Genomic DNA, 23814 nt, shown 5'->3' with positions numbered 1-23814 from the left:
TGTGGGTAGTTGTAAAGCTTTAGTTTGACTAAAAACATTAGTGGAAGACGGAACCCCTTAGCCTGGTTAAAACCAGACCATTCTCAGTTGTAACTGAGTTATGGTCTGGCAAAGCGTCATAGACAAATCATTTCCAGAGGGGCGTCACCAACGGACGTCGCGGATAGACCTAAAACCAATCAGAGCGATGAAGGAGATGACGTATGCAGACCGGCGGAGAAACATCCCCGAGTGTTGTTCTTTGCTCGGTTTTTAACAAAAAGGAAACATTCAAATCGCTTAAAACAGACGCGATAGCTGATTCGAACGAGTGATGTTCGACGGTGACATCCATCTTTGTAATGTAGGCTACAAAATCTGCTTCAAAATCCCAGCGCTGTCGTCATCGTGTAAAGCCCGCCCCAACTTTTCTGAGTGGTGCCTCGATTTCGGCGGATTGGAAATGAGTTTGAATGAGCTCTTTGCCAGACTAACTTTCAGAGCAAATCTAAATTTGTTTCAATTAATTGGGTGAATTTCATCTTAAAACATTTATTTCACAAATTAAATGGCATGTCATCACAACACAAAGAGTAGAGACTTATTAAACAACATGAATGGAAAACAGCCAGTTAACATCCATAAATGTGCTTCTGTGGTGGATGTTAATGTTCAAGCGAGTTGGGATCTAATTCATGGCACCACAAATATGGATTCGTTTTCTATTTAATATGAACCACTGCACATTGGGATTATATGGGTGATGATGTTTAAATGTTGCTTCATTTCACATGATGTAATGTTGGAATCTCTGCCATATCATGGATATTACATTCGGAGTGAAGCTACAATCTTTTGTGTGTATCTCTACAGAAGTGACGGATCCATATTTAACACTGTCTAGTTAATGCAAACATAATACAACAACGTTGCTTTGCACACTTGATATTTCAATATTTACGTTTCTATGCATGCAGTGTCACTGACATGACCAAGGCGTACAATACATAATATTTAAAATCATTCTATCGCAAAAAGTTAACCATGTTTTTGGTATCTATAATTAAAACGTCACAGTCCATATCTTTATTTTTTGTCTTCACTATCCCTGGCATTTAGACATTAGGCAATAGTAAAATACACACTGCTATGTAAACATGTTAAATAATCTTTAAATAAAAACAGATTAGAAGCTACATAAAATATTAACAAATCATATTTTCAAACAATATGTACATAAGGAATATGGTGCTGTATGCACAGCATAAACTCAAATTAATTTAATGTTAGCCATCTCTGTTGTATTTAATGGTTTTGACCAGACCAGTACAGTTTCTCCTCTCCTTTATTTTTCTTCCATTTGCAGAGGAATAACATCCAAAAGGTCTTCTGGAAGGTCTTGTTGCATAGGGCATAACACATAGGGTTGATGGTGCTGTTGACATAGCAGAGCCAGTAGCCCAGATGCCAGAGGGACATTGGGATGCATTTAGAACAGAAGGTGGAGATGAGCACCATGATGTTGTATGGGGTCCAGGTGAGGATGAAAGCCAGAAGGATGGCACTGAGAGTCTGTGCAGCCTTTTTCTCCTTGATAAGGACCATTCGTTTACGCTTGGTCATCTGGATCTTTAAGTTTGGATCTTCCGGTTTGGTAGAAGCCGAGGTGGATGAAGGAGCCTGTGGCTCTGAGGACTGACATTGATCTGTGTTTGTTCTCTCAGTCTCGGTACCACCTTGCAAAACGGTGATGTCACTAAGGATCGGCTTGAACTTGTATGACATACATTTTTTATTGTTCGTCTGGGAGCATTTTGCAAGATCACTTAGATATTTGCTGTCTTCATAACAGTCCAGCTGTCCATTTTTATTGAGTGTCGATTCTTGGTTCTTGAAAGATTCTCGAGGGGTCATCTCAGAGACAGACTGCTCGTCATCTTCTGAGGATGTATAACTGTTCAAGGTGGTGACCTGGTCTGATTTGGTCCACAAGTCATCAGACTGCAATGTTGTCCTAGTTACATAACTCTGGTTGGACGAAGACCATGACGCTTGAGTCCCGTCCCTCTTGTTTTTAAAGCTAAAGCATTGCAGTATTGGCTTCCGTGCTTTAGAGTCTTCACGGCTGTCCAGCGATGGGTATCCTTGGAGTTCTGCTAAGTTCTTTGTGCGTTTCTCAGTTTCTTTGTAAATTTTGCAATATAAAATTGTCATGATGGATACCGGGACATAAAAGGCTGCTATGGCTGTACCAAATGTAATTGTGGGTTCTGAGAAAAACTGGATCTCGCATTGGTCAGGAGAAACCGTCCTCTTGCCGACAAAGTACTGCCAGCACAGAATGGGTGGAGCCCACAATATAAACGATATCAACCAGGCCAAGCCAATCATGATGCCTGCACGTTTCGGGGTCCGTTTAGCCCTGTAGGTAAGTGGTCTTGTAATGGAGAAATATCTGTCAAAGCTGATGACCAGCAAGTTCATCACCGATGCATTACTTGCAACATAGTCAAGGGCCAGCCACAGATCACATGCTATATTCCCTAAAGACCAGTATCCCATGAGAATGTAGGATGTGTACAGGTTCATGGAGAACACGCCAATAATGAGGTCTGCGAAAGCTAAACTGAGTAAGTAGTAGTTGTTAACAGTCTTAAGTTGGCTGTTGACCTTGAAAGAGAGCATCACCAGAACATTCCCCACTATTGTGATGAGACTCACAACAGCTGACACTGTTGCAATGGTTATGACCTCCAACAGACTGTATGGGGCTGGCAGGACAGCAGAGACATTTCCACTTGCTGTTAAATTTTGAATATCCATGTCCATCCTGTTACTGCTGACAGGTTAGTAAATGCTGGATAAAAGTTGCACTGTATTCTTCATGCTCACTTGGCAAAGGATCATCTGAAAACAGAGAACAAAGAGACTTAACATTTCAAAAACAGAAAATTTAAACATAAAAATAGTGTACTTTTCTAAGACATTACAGGCAAAGCATTGTTTTTTCATGCACATTTCTTTCAGACAAGTGGAAAGAAAACATCCAAAATGCACATTCAAGAGTTCTTTTTGTGTCATAAAGGCTGTTCAGTAGGCATTTCAATAACAGGTATATACACCAAATTTCCAGTTTTATTCTTATGTAGTTTCTCAAGGTTTTAACAAAAAAAATATCTATTTCAAAAAGATTCCTATAACCTTTTATTTAGAAAAACATGTTTTTTTTTCTCTGCCTGTTGACAGTATGGATTTATGGAGTGATTAAAAAATAGATATAACAAAATGAAAGAATGAACCTGGCTTTGTCCAATGTTCCGATTTCATATTTTGGAAATTAATGCAAATGAGAGCATAATTAATTAAATGTGCATATTTAACATAGCATTTCAGAAAACTTGTAATATAAAAATTGGCCCAGTTTCATAGACAGGGCTTAGATTAAGCTAGGATTAGGCCTTAGTTCAAAGACATTTAGCTTTTTTAAACGTGCCTTAGATAAAAAAAAAAAAAAAACATTACTGATATGCATCTTGAGACAAAACAATGACACTGACATATTTTAAGAAACGTCACTGCAAGTTGCTTTAACAGCTCAAACGTGCATTTTAGTTTGGGACTAGTTTACTATAGTTTACTTTATACTACCTTTTACAGTCCATTATATGCAAAGGAATGACAGGATTGCATGGGAGCACCAGATCTCACATGCCCCTTCAAAAGAGCTAGTGTCACCCCTACTTTTGATACTACGTACTGATAATACTCATACTTTTCCCCCCAGTTCGACCAGCCTAAAGATGACAATCTCACGTTCATGATTAGGCGGAACTATTTGAATGGGGGTAACGTTTCTCCATTGAAGAGGGTTCTTTTTAAATGTAACAACTGTTGTGGTGTGTTACATGATTACAGTCTCGGTATTAGTTCTTATTTTCATATTCAGCTATGGAGAGTAGACATAGTCGGGGACGGGGTGGTCATTGGAAAAGAGGAGGTGGAGGTAGAGGTGAAGGTGAGGGGGACACTGGCAGTTCGGGAGAGCACAGGGGTCGCGGAAGAGGGGGCCAGCATCGTGGAAGAGGCAAACGGGACCATCGTAGAGGAAGAGGGCGCGAATATGGACCTCCCGCAGACTTTAGAGAGTTTCGACGAGTGAGTGTCACCCATACAAAACAATCTCCATGACAACGAACCATTTTTTTCTGCCGAAATACCAGAGTAACTGTTACTATAATGGCATAATTACACTAAGTTAATGATTACTATACAACTCTGGCTATTTGGTATTAGACACAGATGTCATAAATATTAAATATGTGAAAATAAAATAATGTCACAAGCATTAAGAGAGACTGTCACACTGTTTGAATGAGATTAATGCAAAATAATTGTAAACTTAATTTATGGTATTTCTGTAGTAACATTACTGTACTATAATGTGTTGGCAGTGGTTACTGTACTATTTGTCTTTTAATGTCTTTAACATGTAACTATCAGTACTGTTACATGTTGCATTGCCGCTACCATGGTAATTTTAATAGTTTATTAGAAACCAAACCAATTTAAAATCAATAAGTATTTAAGTATTCATTTCATTGTATGTATTGTGTCATGTTTGCTCACTGTCATCATTTTTCTGATTGTTTTTCAGAATCAAGATGACCATGACAACAAAGAAAACTTTGAGGAAGTAGAGGAGCACAACACCTTCTCTCGACGAAAGCTTGAGCCCAACTGGGACCGTTATGAGGAATCGGAGAAAGAGGAAATTAATGAAGATGTACCGACACAAAGAGGCACAGACTATCATGTCCTCCTCACTTCAGCTGGTAAGACATACTGCCCACTTAAATCTGTCTAATATTTCCCCCGTGTCTCTGATACACCTCATGCCGGGAGGAGATCAAAACTAAAATTAATGTATAACAACAACGATGGCGTTAAACGACTGTCCAGCTGTGTGCTATTGAGATACTAAATGCGATGAGAAGGGCAAAACTCTTTTTCTGTTGCATGTTTGGATCTGATTGATGGAGAAGGACTCATCTCATGATGAGCAACAGTTTTTGCCATGTTTACAAACAGCACAGCGAGCAACCATTACCACTCACAGTCTATTTTATGCTGCCTGAATGAGAAGTTTGGGATTAGTAAAAATATTTTATTCAGCAGGTATGCATTAAATTGATCAAAAATGCCAGTAAAGACATTTGTAATGTTACAAAAGATTTCTATTTCAAATAAATACTGTTATGTTGAACTTTTATTTATCGAAGAATCCTGAAAAAAATATGTCCCCAAAAATATTAGTCAGCACAACTGTTTTCAACATTGACATTAATTAGAAATGTTTCTTGAGCAGCAAATCAGCATATTAGAATGATTTCTGAAGGATCATGTGTCAATGAAGACTGGAGTAATGAGGCTGAAAATTGAAAAGCCTAGGTGAGCATGAGAGACTTCTTTCAAAATAAAAGTCTTACTGACCCTATATTTTTCAGTACTGTATAAGCAAGTTAAAACATAAAGAAAACATGATGTAATGGGTTTTCAGGAAATACCCGTAGCCAAAGCAATACACGATTTGATGTGCTGCCCAGTTCCTGTATGTATGTCAGTAAGTGAATGCAGAGATTGTACATTTTTTGTTCAAGGGCAGGTCATACACAACTGTCTAATTATTCAAAATTAACCATTACAAAGTCATTGGTACGTCAAATTTAACAAGCCTAAATTCCCTGTAAGTGCAGAATGAGTTTCCATTACGCCGTTCTCTTGAGGGAATTTTCTTTGCTCAATTTGCCTCTCATTTCCCTAATCTGCTTCCTCAAAAGCCACATTGATATTCATGAGATATATTTATGTCATCTAATTTTACGACAGTGAAGTACTGCAGGATTGCACTGCCTCTTGTGGTATTGCAAAAGAAAGACTATTTATCCCTCGTGCATATCTGTGCAAACATACGTACTAGGAAATGTCATTTGTTAGTGGCAATCTGTTTCTGTTTGTCGTGGCCAAACAGTTAAAGTTGTACTCCAAACTAAATTGGAGCACTTAATCTGTTTTGTTGCTCTCTATTTTTTCCTGTGTTGTTCCCTGCACATTTACGATTAGTCATCAGAGGTTCAAACTCGCTGATCCCTGTGAATGTGGGTGGAATTTGTATCTGTTCTCCAGAACAAGTATTGTATCCATGACTTCAGGAATTATGTAGGACAGCTTTACCATCATGATGTGGTTGTACAGCACCATGATAACAACAAAAGAAATAGTTCAGTGCTTTAACTTGACTGCTTTGATGAAGAATCTTCTTTTCTGTATTTTGTATTTTATATTTTAACAGGGAATTTAGTTTAGTTTATTTAAGAGTTTGACAAGGCAGGATATTGAAGGACAAAACCCTGAAATGTATCAAACAGAACACATACTCAGAACAACCTATGTACCTAATTTAAAATGTAAAAATTAAAATAGAAGAAACAAACAGGAGCAGTAAAACAGATGCATAGAAAAACCTGAAATACATCAGGTTTCATACAAAGAGAACATGTAAGTTATTTATAAAACAGTTTAAGAGCACGTGGAATAAAAGAAAGTTCATGTCTTATTGATTTACTCCTGAGCACAATAAGTTCTCTACGCTGGCGTAGTAGGTAAGTAGGTGTTGGAGCCACAGACAGGAAACAATGCAGTGGTGATGAACTGTCCTTGAGTAGTTTTGTAAAAGTGCGTATAGTGGCCTCGTCACGCCTCTCACTCAATGATAGGAGTGAAGAAGTTGGAACACCTATTATCCGACAGCAACGTTTTTGGACCCTTTCTAACTCATCAGAGAGACCTTTTGGTAGTCCACCCCATACTGGACTAGCGTACTCAAGAACTGGCCGTATAAATGTCAAATATATTTTCATTAAAACATCACATGGGAGACCCGCATTTTTAGCAACACAGAGATAGTGGATTCTAGGACGCACCTTTGAAATCATGTACTTAATGTGTGCGCCCCACGACAGATCAGAAGAAATTTGAACTCCAAGTAGTTTAAAGGTGGAAACTCTGCTAATTACATGTCCTGATATTACAAGAGAGGAAGGGCAGGGAATGTTTTTGTCTTTCCTGGCGCTAATGACCATGTCCACTGTCTTACCTCCATTCATTGCCAATGAAAATTCATGTCCCCATTCCGCCACTGAATCCAAGGCCTTCTGTGCTAACCCTGGTAAGGATCCCATTAAAAATTCAGTGATTGTTAAATCATCGGCATATTTCACCGGAATTACTGAAGGAGGCAGGCGGGAATCCAAGCTGTTTATGGCGATGACAAAAAGCAGAGGGGATAGAAGTCCCCCCTGCGGAACACCAGCTGAAATTGGGTAGGAGTTAGACACACAGGAGCCCCACTTCACCTTTTGCTCTCTGTTACTCAGATAGCTCCTTACACTGAGCCAAAGTGGACGTCTGACATTCATGTCAGCTAGTGCATAAAGCAGTTGACAATGATCAACTGTGTCAAAAGCTAGAGTAAAATCAACAAAAACAGCATGAATGTCCAATTTAGGATTGCTATTGAGTGCTTCATGCCAGTGTTGCAGAATTTGAATCAGTGCAGTATCAGTTGATCTGTTCGCCATGAAGCCATGTTGTGATGGTTGAATTTTAGCAACTGTATCCTCCAGAATGGCATCTCTGAGGATTCCTTCATACACTTTTCCAACACAGCTAAGTAATGAAATCTGCCGATAATCTGCTGGAAAACTGGGCTTTGTTTTTTTGGGAACAGCCTTGACCATAGCCTCCTTCCATTGTTTGGGAAAAATATTCTTTTGCATGCACGTGTTAAAGATATCACATAGTACCGGTGCCAGCTCCTCATGAAAGGTCTTTAACATCCAAGGAGGAATGCCATCAGGACCAGCAGCCTTTGCTGCCTTCACATTGCGAAGTCTAACCTTAACTTGTCCAATACTCAAAAGAGGTATACTACAGTTGGATAACTTGCAGGTGACCTCTTCCTCAGACGGTGAAATGTGACTTGCATAATCCCACACAGAAGCAAAGTGCTTTGCCAAGTTGTCACACTCATATTGCATGATGTTCTGATCCTGAGACACCATATCACTCTTATCTCCTTCCATCCCCATTAATGCCTTCACAGACTTAAACCATTGTTTAGGCTTAGTGCTTTTCAGTTCCTCGACCTCATGTATATAGTATTGTTTCTTTGAGGTCGAGGAACTGAAAAGCACTAAGCCTAAACAATGGTAATAAACGGGAATAAACAAAGTCTTTCAAAGTTTTGTTTGACTTGGCAAGATATATAAATATGGTCACACCTCTTGGTCAAATATTGCAATATAATGACTTCAGCTAAGTTATAAATAGAAAAATGGCTGTTCCGGTTTGTTCAGCTCCACATGTCTTTCAAAGTTGCTTGACCTCCCCTGCGATACTCAACTTACTGTCTTTTATCCTATTATGATTCTGCCAGCAGGCCCTGATTAGTGTGTGTGGTGGTAACGGACTGATTACATACCAAATGAGTGTAATTCAGCTTTCACCAGGAACACCCTTCAATTACCCTTGAGCTTTCTCACAAATGACCAAAATCATAACTTAATCTGGATTCTTTGATGGGGTTGGTTTGCCTAGAATTAAAATTGTCATCATTTAGTCACCTTCAAAGTTCTACAGGTTTGGAACTACATGGGGGTGAGTAAATGACAGCATTTTCATTTCTTATTTACACATATTACACATTAAAACAGATGAGTTGTCTTCTTCATGACAGCAGGGGCTTGCACCTGTTCTGTCTGTCACCCACATGGTAGTTTGTAATCTATCAGTTTGAGTGAGGAAATCGTCATGCTGTTCATAGAAAACTCTTTTTTTTTTCTTAACCATTCTTTGACACGGTAACACAGGTGTTGCAACGTTATGTAATTGAGACAATATTCCACCAGGTTTGATTTGCATTCAGCAGCAAGATTGCTGTAATCTGTTGATTTGCACTGATCTATTATGTATGTCAAATTATAGTCCCTAGTAGGCGTATCTTTTAGGCTTTCACTGTAAAGAAAACTACGTTTGTCAGATAACAATTTGAAAATCAGTTCACCGAAAGAAGGCTTCATGCTGTAGCAAATCTTTGATGCAATCATTTTTGTGCATATTACTCACACAGATGGGTAATTTTATTTAGTCTAATCTCACAGTTGATCAAAGATTAATCTGTCAGAAACTCTCGATAACATCTTTAAATTTGAATTGCATCATCCAGACCTCGTCTCTGGCGGTGAACTTGTTGCTAGGGCCAGCATTATAGGACATTGCTCAAACATTGGGAGTCTTTTTTGGTCTCAGAATAACCCTGCAACTCACATTGCTTTGTATCTTTTGTCATGTCGGTGAGGCCATCTAATTTGTAACTTTTTTATTATAAGAATGGGGTAGGAGTTTATAAGATTTTTTCTTCTTCATCCTACTCCTGTTCTTCTTGTCATGGATTTGTTGTTGTGTTTGTTGGATTTGTTAAATTGTTGTTGTGGCATTTCGTGTTGCATTACCATGAAAAGAGAATACATAAAATAAATGAAATGAAAATGAAAATCCAGTATGAGGAAGAATGTGGTAATTGCCACCTAGTACCTCATATTACAAGGTAATAATGATCTCCTTCAGATGAAATTGATGTGGAGAGCCCTCTAAAGAGGGCACAATTTCCCGCTTAAGATGCTTGAATATTTAAACATTTTGTAAACACAGCCATATAAGCTTTGCATTGATTTCTAGTTTTGGTAAGGAGTCTGTATTGTTAACACAATTGCATTTTTACAGGAAATGTAAAAACTAATAATGCATGCAAATATAATATTAATGGTGTAATATTTATATATAATATAATAATATAATATTAGTCACTTTATATGACAATAAGGTTACATTTTTTAACATTAGTTAATGCATTGAGGACCCTGAACTATTTTTACAGCCTTTATTAGTCACATTGCATTAATGTTGAATGTTTCAATTCAAACTTCAATGTGTAAGTATTACTATATGTAAAAAAAAAAAGTAAAATGCTGTACAAGTATTGTTCATGGTTATTTTATGATAGCTAATGCATTAACTAATGTTAACAAATTCAACATCATTGAAAGCATATGTTTATTACATCTATGTTAGATTTATTTGGCAATTTCCAAATTACTGTAGGTAGGAGCTTTCTGTGCTGCTTTTTTCTACCCATTTAAATCAGCTTAGTGGAACTCTGGGATGTCCCTAACATAACATTAAAAACAATGTCTGTTTTTTTTTTTTTTATTGTTAAAAGGGACAATAGACCCCAAAATGAAACGTCTGTCATTCACTCACCTTCATCTCCAAACCTGTATGACTTTGTTTTATTATGTGGAACATAAAAGCAACAAAATTAAACCCTATTGACATTGTATGGGCAAGGTTACCCCCCCCCCCTGCTTTTTTCAAAAATACTTTTTTGATACAGGTTAGAAAGTGATGACAGAATTTTCATTTTTGGATGAATTGCCCATTTACATTTTAATTGAAACATAACTAATTAATTAGAATAACAGTCAGTGATATCTATTGTCTTTAATAATGTTGACCTAATATTCGGCCACCTAGCTAGTTTGACCAATATTAATTACTAAATTGTCTAATTACCTGTAAAAGATGTATGTATTCAGTACTCACTGTTTTCATATTTCAGCCTTGAACTCCATCTACAGATCTGGCTCGGTCACACTGTCACTCATCCCAAACCTTTTCCTCTATTGTGAACTCTCACCACTCTGGAATCAAGTGTCTAGATGTTGCTTCTTCATCCAGTCGTGAGCCTTTTCTTAAATTATATAATCCTCAAAGTTGTAGTAAAATGATCTCCTTGGTTTTTGGATGGTTGTTGGTGCTCAAGGAAGAGTCAAAGTAAAAAGCTCTGTCTCAAGTTGTGACGACTACGCCAAAGTCCATTGTTAAGCATCTCCTTTTCTCTCAGTGGTGGAGGATGATTGGGAAATGCTGCTGCTGCTGCTGCTGCTGCTGCTTCTTTAGATGAATATGTGCTGCTGCCTGTGGATGCACTGACAGACACAGATGTGAATGGCTGGGAGGAGGTCATTCCCTCTGGGCTGGGATGATCGTCATGATTTGGGGCAGTGAACAACAGGCAGACGCCGAGAATGGGAGGAAGAGGAGAAGAGCAGGGGGCTGAACCGAAGCAGAAATGAAGGGATGAAGGGTAGACCGTTCATGCTCATGCTGGAGACAGAGGGGGGGTGTGAAAGGGTGGTATGATGCTCACTGAAACATAATGGAGGCATTAATTACTCTCTTTTGACACAGATAGCGTGGCTGCGAGCAAATAAGTGGGTGGAGATGATCGGTTATCTAGAAATACAGAAGTAAGAGGGTCATTTAATGACTTTTTGTTGTGTCTGTATAGGAGCTACTTCAGCTCAAATCAAAGTAAAATGGTCCTCTAAAATAGTACAACTTATTAAGGTGCCAGGTTAATTGATTTTTTTTTAAAATGTTTCTCCCATATATTTTGAGGGAATATAGCTGTTTGTCTGATGTTCAACGTGAGGTTATCAAAAATCTCTGGTCATTCCAATATGAAAGTTAACCTTACGGTTAAATTGGTTTTGTTCCACTAGCTTCACCAAACAAACAAAAAATACAATTCATCTAGCATTGGTTAGCCAAATGAATAGCCTCACCCCAAATTCACATCATTAGTTGAGTCAATGCTCCTGCATCGCACTGGAATAATAGTATTGAAGTGGAAGTGATATATTTAACATTTACAAATTATGTGCTTCAGCATTTAGCTGTTCATATATCCTTGACCATTATGATTTTGTTTGTTTATTTATTTATTTATACTGCTCAAAAGTTCGGGGTCAGTAAGATTTTTGTTTTGAAAGAAATTCTTCTATATGCATTCAATTTATCAAAAATGACATGAGCATTTACAGTGTTACAAAAGAAGTCTATTTAAAATATATGCTGTTCTTTTGATCTTTCTATTCATCACATTTCAACTGATAATAATAAGAATTTTTTTCGAGCAGCAGATCAGCATATTAGAGTGATTTCTGAAGGATCACGTGACTGAAGACTGGAGTAATGATGCTGAAAATTCAGCTTTGCATCACAGGAATAAATTGCATTTTAAGATACCGGTATATTAAAATAGAAAACAGTTGTTTAAAATTGTAATACTATTGAATCACAATATTACTGTTTTTACTTTAATTTTTATCAAATAAATGCAGTCTTGGTGAGCATAAGGGACTTCGTTTAAAACATGACAAAATCAAACCGACTTTTGAATGACAGTGTAATTTATTTATTCATTCATTTATTTTTGCACTTACACTATTTTAAGAGGTTAGCCTTATTGTTTATTTGAAGATTATCCCTCTAATTCTGCTCTCACAGCTGCATGGGTGCAATTAGTTACATCACAGGCCATCAAAGGAAGCCTTGAATGATCAATGAGAAAAAAAACAGATTCAATGCACACAGTACAAACATAAAGTTGCAATGGTAAGAGTGCAGGACGCTCAGGGAATGAGTGACATCGTGCCCTTGCAAGGTGTGTCTGCGTAAGCGTTGTCTGGTTGGGGATTGAGTACAGATCGACCAATTCAGGGTCATTTCTTTTGACACTTTTTCCTTTTGTCAGCCGTCACCTGGTTTTTTACAATGCCACAGTGCGATCACATTCTCACATCTTCATGTCGTACAGTCAGGTTGACAGGAAATGGCTTATGTAAGATAGTTCCATGTAGGGCAGGATTTCCAGGCCTCCAAGTTTATTGATCATAATGAGATCATAATGGAGGATATGAGCCATATCACGTACCCTGGAGGAGGACTAATAATGAAGGGCATAGATATACAGTGACAGCTCCGCTGTGTTCGCCTGCATCTGTGTGTCTGTCCTAACGTAGTACGTCTCCTCTGGGTCTCAGATGGCTAGCAGACACAACTCAGCCCTACACGCTACATACTCGGGTTACACTTGACAGTGAGAGCAGCAAATGAATCCTAAATGCTGCCTGAATTTCATGACCTTGTTTAGCTGTGGACTGCACTTCGACCTGTCTGTGTCCCTGCAGAGAAGCAAAGAGATGTTGATTCATTACCAATGACACTGCACCTGTAGGAAACCTTGCCCCCTCCCAACTTGCTTTCCTATATTTCAGTACCTTGGACCTCCACCTGTGGCCCTGCTGCTGGCAGTTTCACCAGCTGGACCCTCCACAAATGACTGCACCCTGTTGGGACACAGCTCTCTAGATTGTCTCTTTTTTCATATTCTTGGCAAGCAACAACCTACTGTATCTTGCACAAAGTCAGCCATTAAAATATAACTACCATCGAACCCTTATTGTTTTTTAAGCATGCTGATAAACACATGCTAGATGTGTTTGTTTACATGCACTTTCTAAGTTCAGTTTCAGTTGGACTAAAGCAATAAATAAGCTTTTTTTACTGTCAATAGCCTGTCCGGATTTTGTGAATTTGGACTAACAGACCTAGATAATGTGTTACTGTTTGCACTTTAATTGGAATGCAAGTGGAATCAGCGTTGTTGCGCATGCTCTGAAAGGCAAAGGTCATGCACAACGTATTTTTTAAAGGGGTCATATAATGCCATTTTTGTACAAGCTAATATGATTCTTTAGGGTCTAAATTAAAAGTTTGTAATATACTTTAATTAAAAATTCTCATTAGGATTGTAAGAAAACATTTATTTTACCTGGTCAAAAACAGCTCTGTTTTCAGCAGGCCGTTTCAGTGCATATGCCTTTAAATGATCATGAGCTGCGCTCACTCCGCCCCTCTGTTCTGTGCATACACCGTTTGTAACACAATAACACAATAACCATAACGCGTTGTTCAGTATAAACGTGGAATTATGAATTATATTGAGAACGTTATACAGTGGTGTGAATAAGTTATTACCCCCATGCTAAAGTTGCCTAAAAAGAGGAATAAAAAATCATCTTTTGGAAATTGATCTTAATGCCTTCATTAGAAAAATGAGGAAAAATCCAACCTTTAAGGACACCAATTTTCTTTGTGTATGAATAATGTATCATAAATAAATAAATGTTCTTCCTTAAAATACAGGGTGCATAAGTCAGGCCCCCCCTATGTTAAATTCCCATTGGCATGGTGTTATTTCAGTTAGCCTAATAGCTGGTTTGATTTGCATTGAAAGATGATCTTATGGAAAGTATCCCATGCCAATCTCTAGGTATGGTGAAGGGAATGTGATGATGTGGGTCTATTTTAATTCCAAAGGCCAAGGGAACTTTATCAGGATGCATATTATCCTGGATCCATGAAATAACTGGCCTTTAAAAATAAAAATCTGCCTGACTCTATGGGAATTTAACATAGCCTGACTTATGCACCCTGTATTTTAAGGAAGAACATTTATTTATTTATGATACATTATTCATACACAAAGAAAATTGGTGTCCTTAAAGGTTGGATTTTTCCTCATTTTTCTAATTAAGGCATTAAGATCAATTTCCAAAAGATGATTTTTTATTCCTCTTTTTAGGCAACTTTAGCATGGGGGTAATAACTTATTCACACCACTGTACATAAAAAACATGCCGTAATGTACCCTGACTGAGTGTAAACCTTAGACGCATTCATTGTGAAGCGTGCAGCTAGCGATTTGCAAAGATTAATATAATAATATAAAGTTTAATAAAACGTTTCACTCACTTCCGTTCTTCTGGAGGTTCAGCAGGAACACGAATATCTGGTACCGATCCTTTTTAGCAAAGCTTCTTAGCAAATCCAGCTTTATACTGACCCTCGTTTATAAAGCAGTCTGGTGAGAAATGATTCGCGCAAACATGAAAGCATTGACGTTGCTCGTGTGGAATATTCCCTTCGAAAACAAACTCAGCCACTGCGTCTTCAGCGGTTCGGATTCAGGAACATTAAAATGACTGCTGTGTTCGTTATAACACCCAAGAACAGAACACCACAATCGCTTAGACGCCATTCTGCTCATAGACAGTGCTCCAGCATATCAACAATGACCGCGCCGGTCCGGTCCGCGCCGCGCAGACTATGATTGACAGCTACCTCATGTGCGAGGGCGGGTCTGTGTTGAAACGCTCCCGTCAATCAACAATCGTGGGGGGGCGTCCGTTTTATTGACGTCACAAAAACGAACGGCTCGATTTGAGGCAGGGGAAAACATATAAGGAGATTAAAACAAAACCACTGGATGGATTTTTATCATTATATGATGTTTGTGTACAGGCACTGCCAACACACATTTCAGTACAATCAACTTGTAAAAGTGCATGTACCATTATATGACCCCTTTAAAAAAATTTTTTAAATATTAAATTGATCAATGACAAGGACATTATATGCATCAATGGTGATTAAAGTCTATTATAATGTTACAAAAGATTTCTATTTCAAATGAATGCTCCTTTTGAACTTTCTATTCATCAAAAGTCTTGAAATTTTTTTTTATCACAGTTCATACAAAAATCTTAAGCAACACGACTGTTTTCAACATTGATAATAAAATGTTGCTTAAGCAAATCAGCATATTCGAATAATTTCTAAAGGATCATGTGACACTGAAGACTGGGGCAACGGCTGCTGACAATTCAGCTTCACAGGAATAAAATAAGAGACTTCAGAAACATTCTTAAAAATCTTACCGGCCCCAAACCTTTCAACTGGGGTATACTTGCTAACCATGCATTGCCAACTAATTGAATATCAATTATGGACTTTGTTTTCTCTGAATCTGAGCCTATTTGATTTAAGTTAAAGTATGCAAAAGGGATGTTGACTCACTCCAGGCTGCTAAGTGTAATCACACAAATCGTTTCTGGAAGAATGCTGGAGCAACCTTCACTTAAATGCTGAGCACCTGCGTTTTTGATCGTGCCTCATACTGTGACTGTAGTCCCCTGCATCAAGCATTGGACAGTAATTATGATGCGGGGGTGTGCGTTTGCACCCACACACAGTATCAGAATGTCATCTCTGTAATAATGTGTAACAGTAACAACCACTCTGTTAATGACTGTGTGTGTCTCTCTTCACACTCGCTCTCTTCCCTCGCTGCTGTTGTTACCATAACACCTGTGCGATTTGCATGAGGCCGCTCATTATTTTAAAGCCATTTTGTATCCTTCAGACACCTTTATGAATGTTGGGAAGAGCAACAGTGGCCACTTGTTTCGAATCATTTCCATATTAGCGTTCCATATCTTTTTATCTGTCCAGCATAACTTACTCCTTGTTTGTTTCCTGTGGCGATTGTTCCCTGTTGTCACATCACTGAAATATGGGAGCTTTTTTCGAACCGTATTTACAGGTTAAAGGTTCAAGTGACACTTTTGTATAAATGTGGTTGTGTAATAATGCTAGCTTTTGACTATAAATAGCCTGAGTGATCTAATATTTTGTCCCCAATGAATCTGTTTTATCATTCTGCCAGGAAATGGTCCCCTGATTGTCCCTTTGATGTCATCATGTATGTCCAGAGATGCATTATATGGGGCAGTGTTGATATTTGGGGCATGAAGTCCTTTGGTATTTGGTTGGAAGTGGATGTTTTTAATGGGCGCTGTCATTGAAATACCTCAGTTTATTATTCCTCTGTAATCTAGATTCTCTGTAGTTGGGAAGTCTATAAGAGATGAAAGAGAAATCTTCCAAGATATTATGTATGCCATGTAAATGGTACTCATGTTCACTATAGATTTCCGATTCAATGTGCGTCCTGAAATTGAATGCAGTCCTAATTAGACCTGGGCAATAAAACTAAGTAAAAATGTATACCTCGATATTTGTATGATATTTTATGATCTAGTACAACTGCATTTTGGTTTTGAATGTTTTCAAGTATTTCAGGTCTCTCAATGTTTATAATAAATGTATTATTTTAAGTAGTATAAAATAATGGATTTGTTTGCTTAATAAAAGTAATAAACTTATTACATAATAAAAGAATACAAAATTAAATAATATAAAAAATATTAAGTAATAAAATGCATGTAGCCGCCTATTATTTAAATTTTAAAATAGATATTTTTTCTTGTATAAATGAAATAAATACTTTTTTTTGTTTTTTTGTTAATTCTCACAGAAAACCATATACTGCAATATTATGTGACATGCTTTTATTAATTTCTATAAAATATCTTCCTCCTCTTAAATATTGACATTGCTTTTTTAGTAGTTTCTGAAGAGGATGCTCCCTGAGATGCGTTTCCTCTGTGTTCATCATTGGGAAAAGCATCTCCTTTAATCAAGAGTAGCGCATTGAGTGCTTGATTCATCTCTATGGAAATAAATGACTCTTCTAAATGTCTTATTAAGATGAGCCACAGCTGTCTGCTAACCTGATGATCAGCTCAACCCATCGTCCCAGCTGCAATACTGGCCCCACTTGTAGAAAGTGAACACACACGTTATGTAGCTTTTATGTTTAGCTAAAAATATCAAGACGAAAGGAGAATACTGCTGCTCTTGTAGTGTAGGTCAGGTTGTGCCGAGAAAGATGGATTTAGAAAAGGACTCTGGACGACTTCTGCTCTTTGTGGTCTTTCGTTCATTCCATGGCTCGCATCTAGTATCACTCATTACTAGCAGCATCATTCACTTGAGGAGGTGCACCTCACACTAGAGCCCTGTTCTCACACACACTACTGCACCGGACATATGGGGACGTCGTGCATTCACAAATAAATAGGAATTAAATAGATTAATATAGAGCAGTAGGCGTAAACACTGTGTCTGTAACACTGGAAAACTCATCAATCATGAGACTCAATCCTGTGTCTGATAATCTTTCTTTCTTTGTCCAATTGAAAAAGAAAATGCTTATAAATACACGCACATATTTAAAGCTGCAATCGGTAACTTTTTTTGAGTTCAAAAATATATAATGAAATGAGCATCATAAATCCAATTTCCATACCGTGTTTTTGTTTTATCCTGAATCACTACGGTACACGGCTATTTTAGACTGGCTTGGGTCGTACCACTGCGGAGTAGCCCAGTATCTGCGTGACTCGTTATAGATATAAACAGAGAAATAACTATTATTATTATTATTATTTGATTTCTGATACATTAAAGATTTCAAAATAAGAGTTGATTTGTCACTTTCTGCACCATTGAAAGCACATGAAGAGATTCACAGCTATAGTTCCAGTCATTTCAATTGTGATTTAACTGAATAGATGTGTTTTATTCCCCGTTTCTGGTTTAGGAAGCTCAGACCACTTTATAAACATAATGATTTGAAGGTTACGCAACAGTTTGTTCAGTATCTGATCAAAACCGAAAGCAGAGCTCAAACTTTTAATGATCTGAAGGAAAACATTTTTTATTTTACACATTTGGCCTCTGTCAGATATCCAAGCAATGTTGCATTTAAAGATGTGTTTTCAAATGTACCAAGTGTGTGAACTGCACAAAAGTCTTTCCTTTCAAGTCCAGACACTAATAGGAAACTCTTGGTGTTCTTCATGGCAGCTATCTTGAAGCGTACAGTAAATAACTGTCATATTGTTTTGAATGTTCGGCTTGAAATGTTTTAATTGCAATCATCACAGTCTGATTTATTTTGATGGTTCAGTTCGTTACGGAGTTGCTTTGTGGTAATTGGCTTAGCAATGATTTGCTCAAGAGCCGTGACGACAAAGCAAATTAGCAGCTACTTCCAAAAGGCTGTAGCCTCCCTTCATTAAGTGCCATTGAATGACTAACAGTGGATGGCCTGTGCTTGTGGGTCCACAGCGTTTCATGGTCCTCCTGTCATCAGTGTCCTATTGGGGCCCTTGAAAAAGCAAAGAACACTGGCCAGTTTTGGGTTGGCAGGCTTCATACATGGTGCCACTCTCTGGGAGGAAATGACCTGTGCTTGTATGTGGCTTCCTGTGAGCGGGTCAGAGGACGCCAGCCTGCAGAGAGACAACATCTGCCACACTGACATTGTGCCAGCACTGCACCAGAGAGAGCTGCTACTGACAACTGCTCTTCCTTTCACACCAGACATTTACAAAGAACCTTATTGAGTTCTTTGCTTATTTGTAGATATGCACAATATGTCAACTTTTGGTTATCCATTTCATTTGAAAGTCTAAAAACTGTCCTAGGGCATTTTTCTAAACTTGTTTTGAAAAAAGAATAAAAGTACAATAATTTGGGAAATGAATTAAGAAAAAGATTTAAAAAGTGAAAAGTTATTTATTTTGCGCAAAGTACTCTAGTTAACATGAACTAAAAGATGGAACAATACAGCATTTATTAATCTAAAGGTTGGGTATGGGATTTGCAAAACGGTCGGCAGAATTTGAAAATACACAACTCAAAAGGTCCTAACTTCTTTCCTCCAACGCTGGCCCTGACTCCACCCATTCGAAGAACATGGACGCGCAATCATGCATCTGCAAAACTCTGATGCGCGAGATTGCACTTACTCTCTCTCTCTCTGTACTGGGGCGACTTGCATTTACTGTGACTGGGTCGCGAGCTTTGAGTATGCGCACGAAGGGGACACGCGCGCGAGGGGGATGGGGTACGACCGTTTGATTGACGCACTGACTGTCCAATGATTCTAGGTGGTCTTGGAAATGATTGGCTGGAGTTTTTCGAGTCCTGCCTGTTCCACAGATGATTAAATTGCTTAATTTTCATTTCAGTGCTTCTAACTCAGTGGCTGTAAGTGGGTTAGGAATAGGATATCAAGTGATTTTGAAAAAACGGTCAAAAAAGAAAATTACATACCCCACCTAATGTTAATTCCAACATTATGCATTATTCAAATCAAGTTGTTTTTTAACATTAGTTAATGCACTGTGAACTAACAATGAACGACTGTATTTTTATTATTCTATATTTTTGCATCCCTAGTAAACCGTGTATGATTATTTCTACAATTATTCTTGCACTGTTTCACTTGTACAAACAGTGTCTTACCATAATTAATGCAACACAGCAGTACGCATGTCACATGCAGCTGGTTTGTTATATTGGCTAACCACACACACACACTACTCGCTGTGATAATGCTACGCTGACCCTCACCGCACATGCTGACAGGACATTTGCTCATTGTTATGGCAGCAGTTTCCATGGCGCTGTCACTGCCAGTGAAGGAAACGTGATGAAATTGCCTGGATGTCTTCTCCTGTCCACAGCTACTCATTCTCTCAGAACAGCGACATCAACCACTGCGTACTTGGCATTCTGCTCCGCGTTACGAGGAATCTGTGACGTCGGTTCTGAGTCACTGGACTGGTATATAGACAATTTTACATCTTTAGGTTCTTCTTTATCAGTTTAATATAGGCTACTACTTTACATGGAGCCTTTAGTGGCAGAATGCTCGCTTTTGAAGGATCCCTCTTGACCTCGAGACCCTGCGCTGTATCATCCCTGTCAGTTTGGCCAACTGCAGTTGGCAAGTGTGTCTTTAGTGAAAGCGTGTTTCTGAGACGGGACGCCTGCTATTCTGCCTCACCCTGGCTGGACAGCTGTGTGTGACAGACTCACGCTTCTTTCTTCAGCTGTCCCAACTTGCTGCCGCCTCACATTTCACGCTGCTTGTGTCAAGGTGAAAATGACTTCAAAAGATGACACACGTTCAGCTGCTGCTGTGATGGTGTGCAATGAACCGAGTTGTTTTTCTTGGCCCGTGTCATTATGTCCATTTGGAATTGAAAACAAAGTGCAAAATATGATTAATAATTGACTTGTATCAGCAATATAGGGTCTGGAAGGTGAGCTGTAGTACAGCAGTTATTTTTGACGATTAATTCATCAAAATAAATCTTACAATAAAATGTAAATATTATATGAAAAAAAAAAATAGAAATGTTGCCTTGGTAACTAAAATAAAATAGGTTTAAGTTGAAATTAAACGGAAATGAAAAAAAAAGACAAAAGCACAACATAATTACTAAACTTAAATTGAAATAAACTGAAAATATAAAAACTAATGCTAATTTAGAATACAACATGTATATAAATAATACTAAAATAAATAACACAACTGTAGTATAATTTTCAATTAAATGTGTTAACTGGATCATTTTAATCCTGGTAAATGAATCAACACAGAGTGGACAAAATAATCTATGATATTATTGCATTATTATAATATTGATTTTAAATATTGAATTAAATCAATTATTAATATTAATTTATTTGTAATACTATTTGGTAAGATTCATATAAATGTACTGTCAAATATTAATAATATTTGATAGTAAATATTATAACACTTTGAGAATTTTGAGTTTGTTGATCATTTAATAGTGTTATTAGTAATAAAAAAAACGTTCACCAACACATCAATAATTTTACCAAAATAAAGAATTCATTCCAAGCTTCCTGAAAGTGTTGAAACAAAACCAGTACAACAGCTGGTGACTCACTTAACATACTCAGGTTGGTATACTGTATAAACATAGTTCGCATGTTTATCTGTTTTAGGGGACTCCTTCACACAGTTCAGGTTCTCTGATGAGAAGGACTGGGACATGGACTCACTGGCAAAAAATCAGGTGCATAATCAGTCATTTCTCAAGTCACTTAATATTAAGATTTGCTGTGCAATTATTGCGTTTTTTGAGGATACATCTTCCTATGGTTGATTGTGACTTCTCCAGATTCCAGCTCTTTTTATTGACCTGCCAGCTTTAACTCAGTCACTTCAAGAGCTTCCACTGCACACCAGACTGAACCTGGAGGCTGAGCTTGTTCAGGTAGATCCATTGCTTTTTCTGCTGAAATACTTTGAAATGCTACTAGTAAAGTATGATGTAGTTGAGCTTTAATATGCTTCAGGTGACGACTCCTGTTGAACTGCCGCCCGTGACAGTCCCTCACAGAACCGACTCGACACCGACAGCTCCTCAGGCAGGCCGAGAGTCAGGCCTGGGCATTTCCTGCAGTGTAAAGCCTGTTTCAAGTACCACAGCGTCACTCTGTGTCTCCACAGCCGTCCCTGCGGCCACTGATGATGCTGACCAGGAGCTCGACCTTCTCCTCAGCTTGCAGAGACCCGTCACAGAACTTTCTTCAGTACAATCCCATGCTACAGATGATGCGCTGAACACCCCAATACAAGGTATCCAAATCAATTGGTATATCTTGGTTCTTTTTTGTTCAAATCAATTGGTGTATCTTGGTTCTTTTTTGCTAAACAGTGTTGGAGAGTATTATAACTAACTAAAAATAGCAACTTTCAGTGACAAATTAACTAAGTAGCGTAGTGTTTGGGAATTAATTCATTTTAGTGAGACAGTTCATGTAACATTCTCAGTTCAAGCTGAATTTTGCCAAATTATTTTAATCCCAGTTGTTGTTGTTTTTTTAGCTAAATATGTTCTTTTTCACTTTATAAATAAAGTCAGTAAGATTTTTGTGGAAGAAAATATTACTTTTATTCATTGCAATGACACATTGCATTGATCAAAAGTGACAGTAAAGTGTTGCAAAAAAAATCTATTTCAAATAAATGCTGTTCTTTTCAACTTTCTAATCAAAGAATCCTAAAAACTAAAATCAAAGTATGGTTTCCACAAAAACTGTTTTCAACATTAATAACTGGAGACTGAAGTAATAGCTGCTGAAAATGCAGCTTTACCATCGCAAGAACAAATGACCTTTTAAAATATATTCAAATACAAAACAGTACTGCACTTTTTGTTTTTACTGTAATTTGATCAATGAAATGCAGTCTTGCAATTTTTTTTAACATTAGCATATATAACATAGTTTGTTTTTTTTGGTAAAATTCTACCTGAATTCTATTGCAGAATGAAAATATCCTCTGATACACATATAATCCTTAAATACTTATCTTGAGTTTCGATTCTGTTGAACTACTTTATGTGCTTCAATCTTCTAGCTTTGCAAGTTATAGATTCAAAGTAGCTTCCTGAACATGGTGTAAAAATGTGATTTTATCACCTCAACAGGTTCAGAGGAAGAAGATCAAACCGTTGTTATGAAAGAGACAAAGCCAGAAGTGCAGAGTGAACCTGAACCCACGAGGCAGGAAGTGACAGAAGAGGATCTGGAGGACTGGTTGGACAGCATGATCTCCTGACCTGAGAGAAGCACTTTCTCCCTGCTGACTGACACGGCTGTGGATTAGATCAGCACATGCAGCTTTAGTAATGCTGACAGCGTTACTTCTGTGTGGACGTCTACATCATACTCGGACACTTCATGAAGTCTTATAATAACCAAGGCTAATTCAGTCGTGTGGAATATAAATGCTCCATCAATATAGAACTCCTAAAAATGCTGATGTAATGCCATGTAACAGTTTTCTCACTCCTCGATTGACTCAGATTTCATTCAGATTAAATGCAGCTATGGCCAGCTGGGATTTATTGCATCAGCTACTTTATTTTCGTTCCCCCTGCTCAAAACAAATGCAAATCACCAAAGCCACTACATACATACAAATGGCCATACAATAGCAGTTTACAGTATTGACAGTTCAATACATTTGTTAATAATTTTTGTCCTTGAATATAGATTTCCATTGTTTTGCAGTCGTACTTCATAAATGATCAGGCAAACACGATTTCAGTTATTGAACCTTAACCAAACATTTTTTAAAAAAAACAGTGATTATCTTTACTTATGAACCATCAACTAAAGCTACAAAACTACTAACCCAAGTGAGACTGTCAGTGAGAGTCTAAACTAAAATGCAAACTAGCAAATCATACGAGCGGGAACCAAATGTTTGCATAGTCTCTTGTCATAAGG

The 23814-nt window shown here is 37.7% G+C and overlaps 2 protein-coding genes across 2 annotated transcripts; one reads left to right on the top strand and one right to left on the bottom strand.

The window, feature by feature from the left end:
• Positions 1–866: 866 nt before the first annotated feature.
• Positions 867–10939, bottom strand: chrm5b (cholinergic receptor, muscarinic 5b). Its single transcript, XM_056240130.1, has 2 exons — positions 10699–10939; positions 867–2886 (listed from the first exon to the last, which is right to left on the bottom strand). Exon 2 carries the CDS (start codon positions 2806–2808, stop codon positions 1285–1287), a length of 1524 nt encoding a protein of 507 aa, XP_056096105.1. The 5' UTR covers positions 2809–2886; positions 10699–10939; the 3' UTR covers positions 867–1284.
• Positions 3869–23341, top strand: aven (apoptosis, caspase activation inhibitor). Its single transcript, XM_056240131.1, has 6 exons — positions 3869–4134; positions 4634–4811; positions 21520–21590; positions 21696–21791; positions 21874–22156; positions 23010–23341. The coding sequence occupies exons 1-6, from the start codon at positions 3928–3930 to the stop codon at positions 23138–23140; spliced, it is 966 nt and encodes a 321-aa protein (XP_056096106.1). The 5' UTR covers positions 3869–3927; the 3' UTR covers positions 23141–23341.
• Positions 23342–23814: the final 473 nt, after the last annotated feature.

Source organism: Rhinichthys klamathensis, unplaced genomic scaffold (assembly GCF_029890125.1).
Source record: "Rhinichthys klamathensis goyatoka isolate OS25496 unplaced genomic scaffold, OSU_Roscu_1.1 h1tg000579l_1, whole genome shotgun sequence".
NCBI classification, from domain to species: Eukaryota; Metazoa; Chordata; class Actinopteri; order Cypriniformes; family Leuciscidae; genus Rhinichthys; species Rhinichthys klamathensis.
This window is presented reverse-complemented; position numbering and strand designations above follow the sequence as displayed.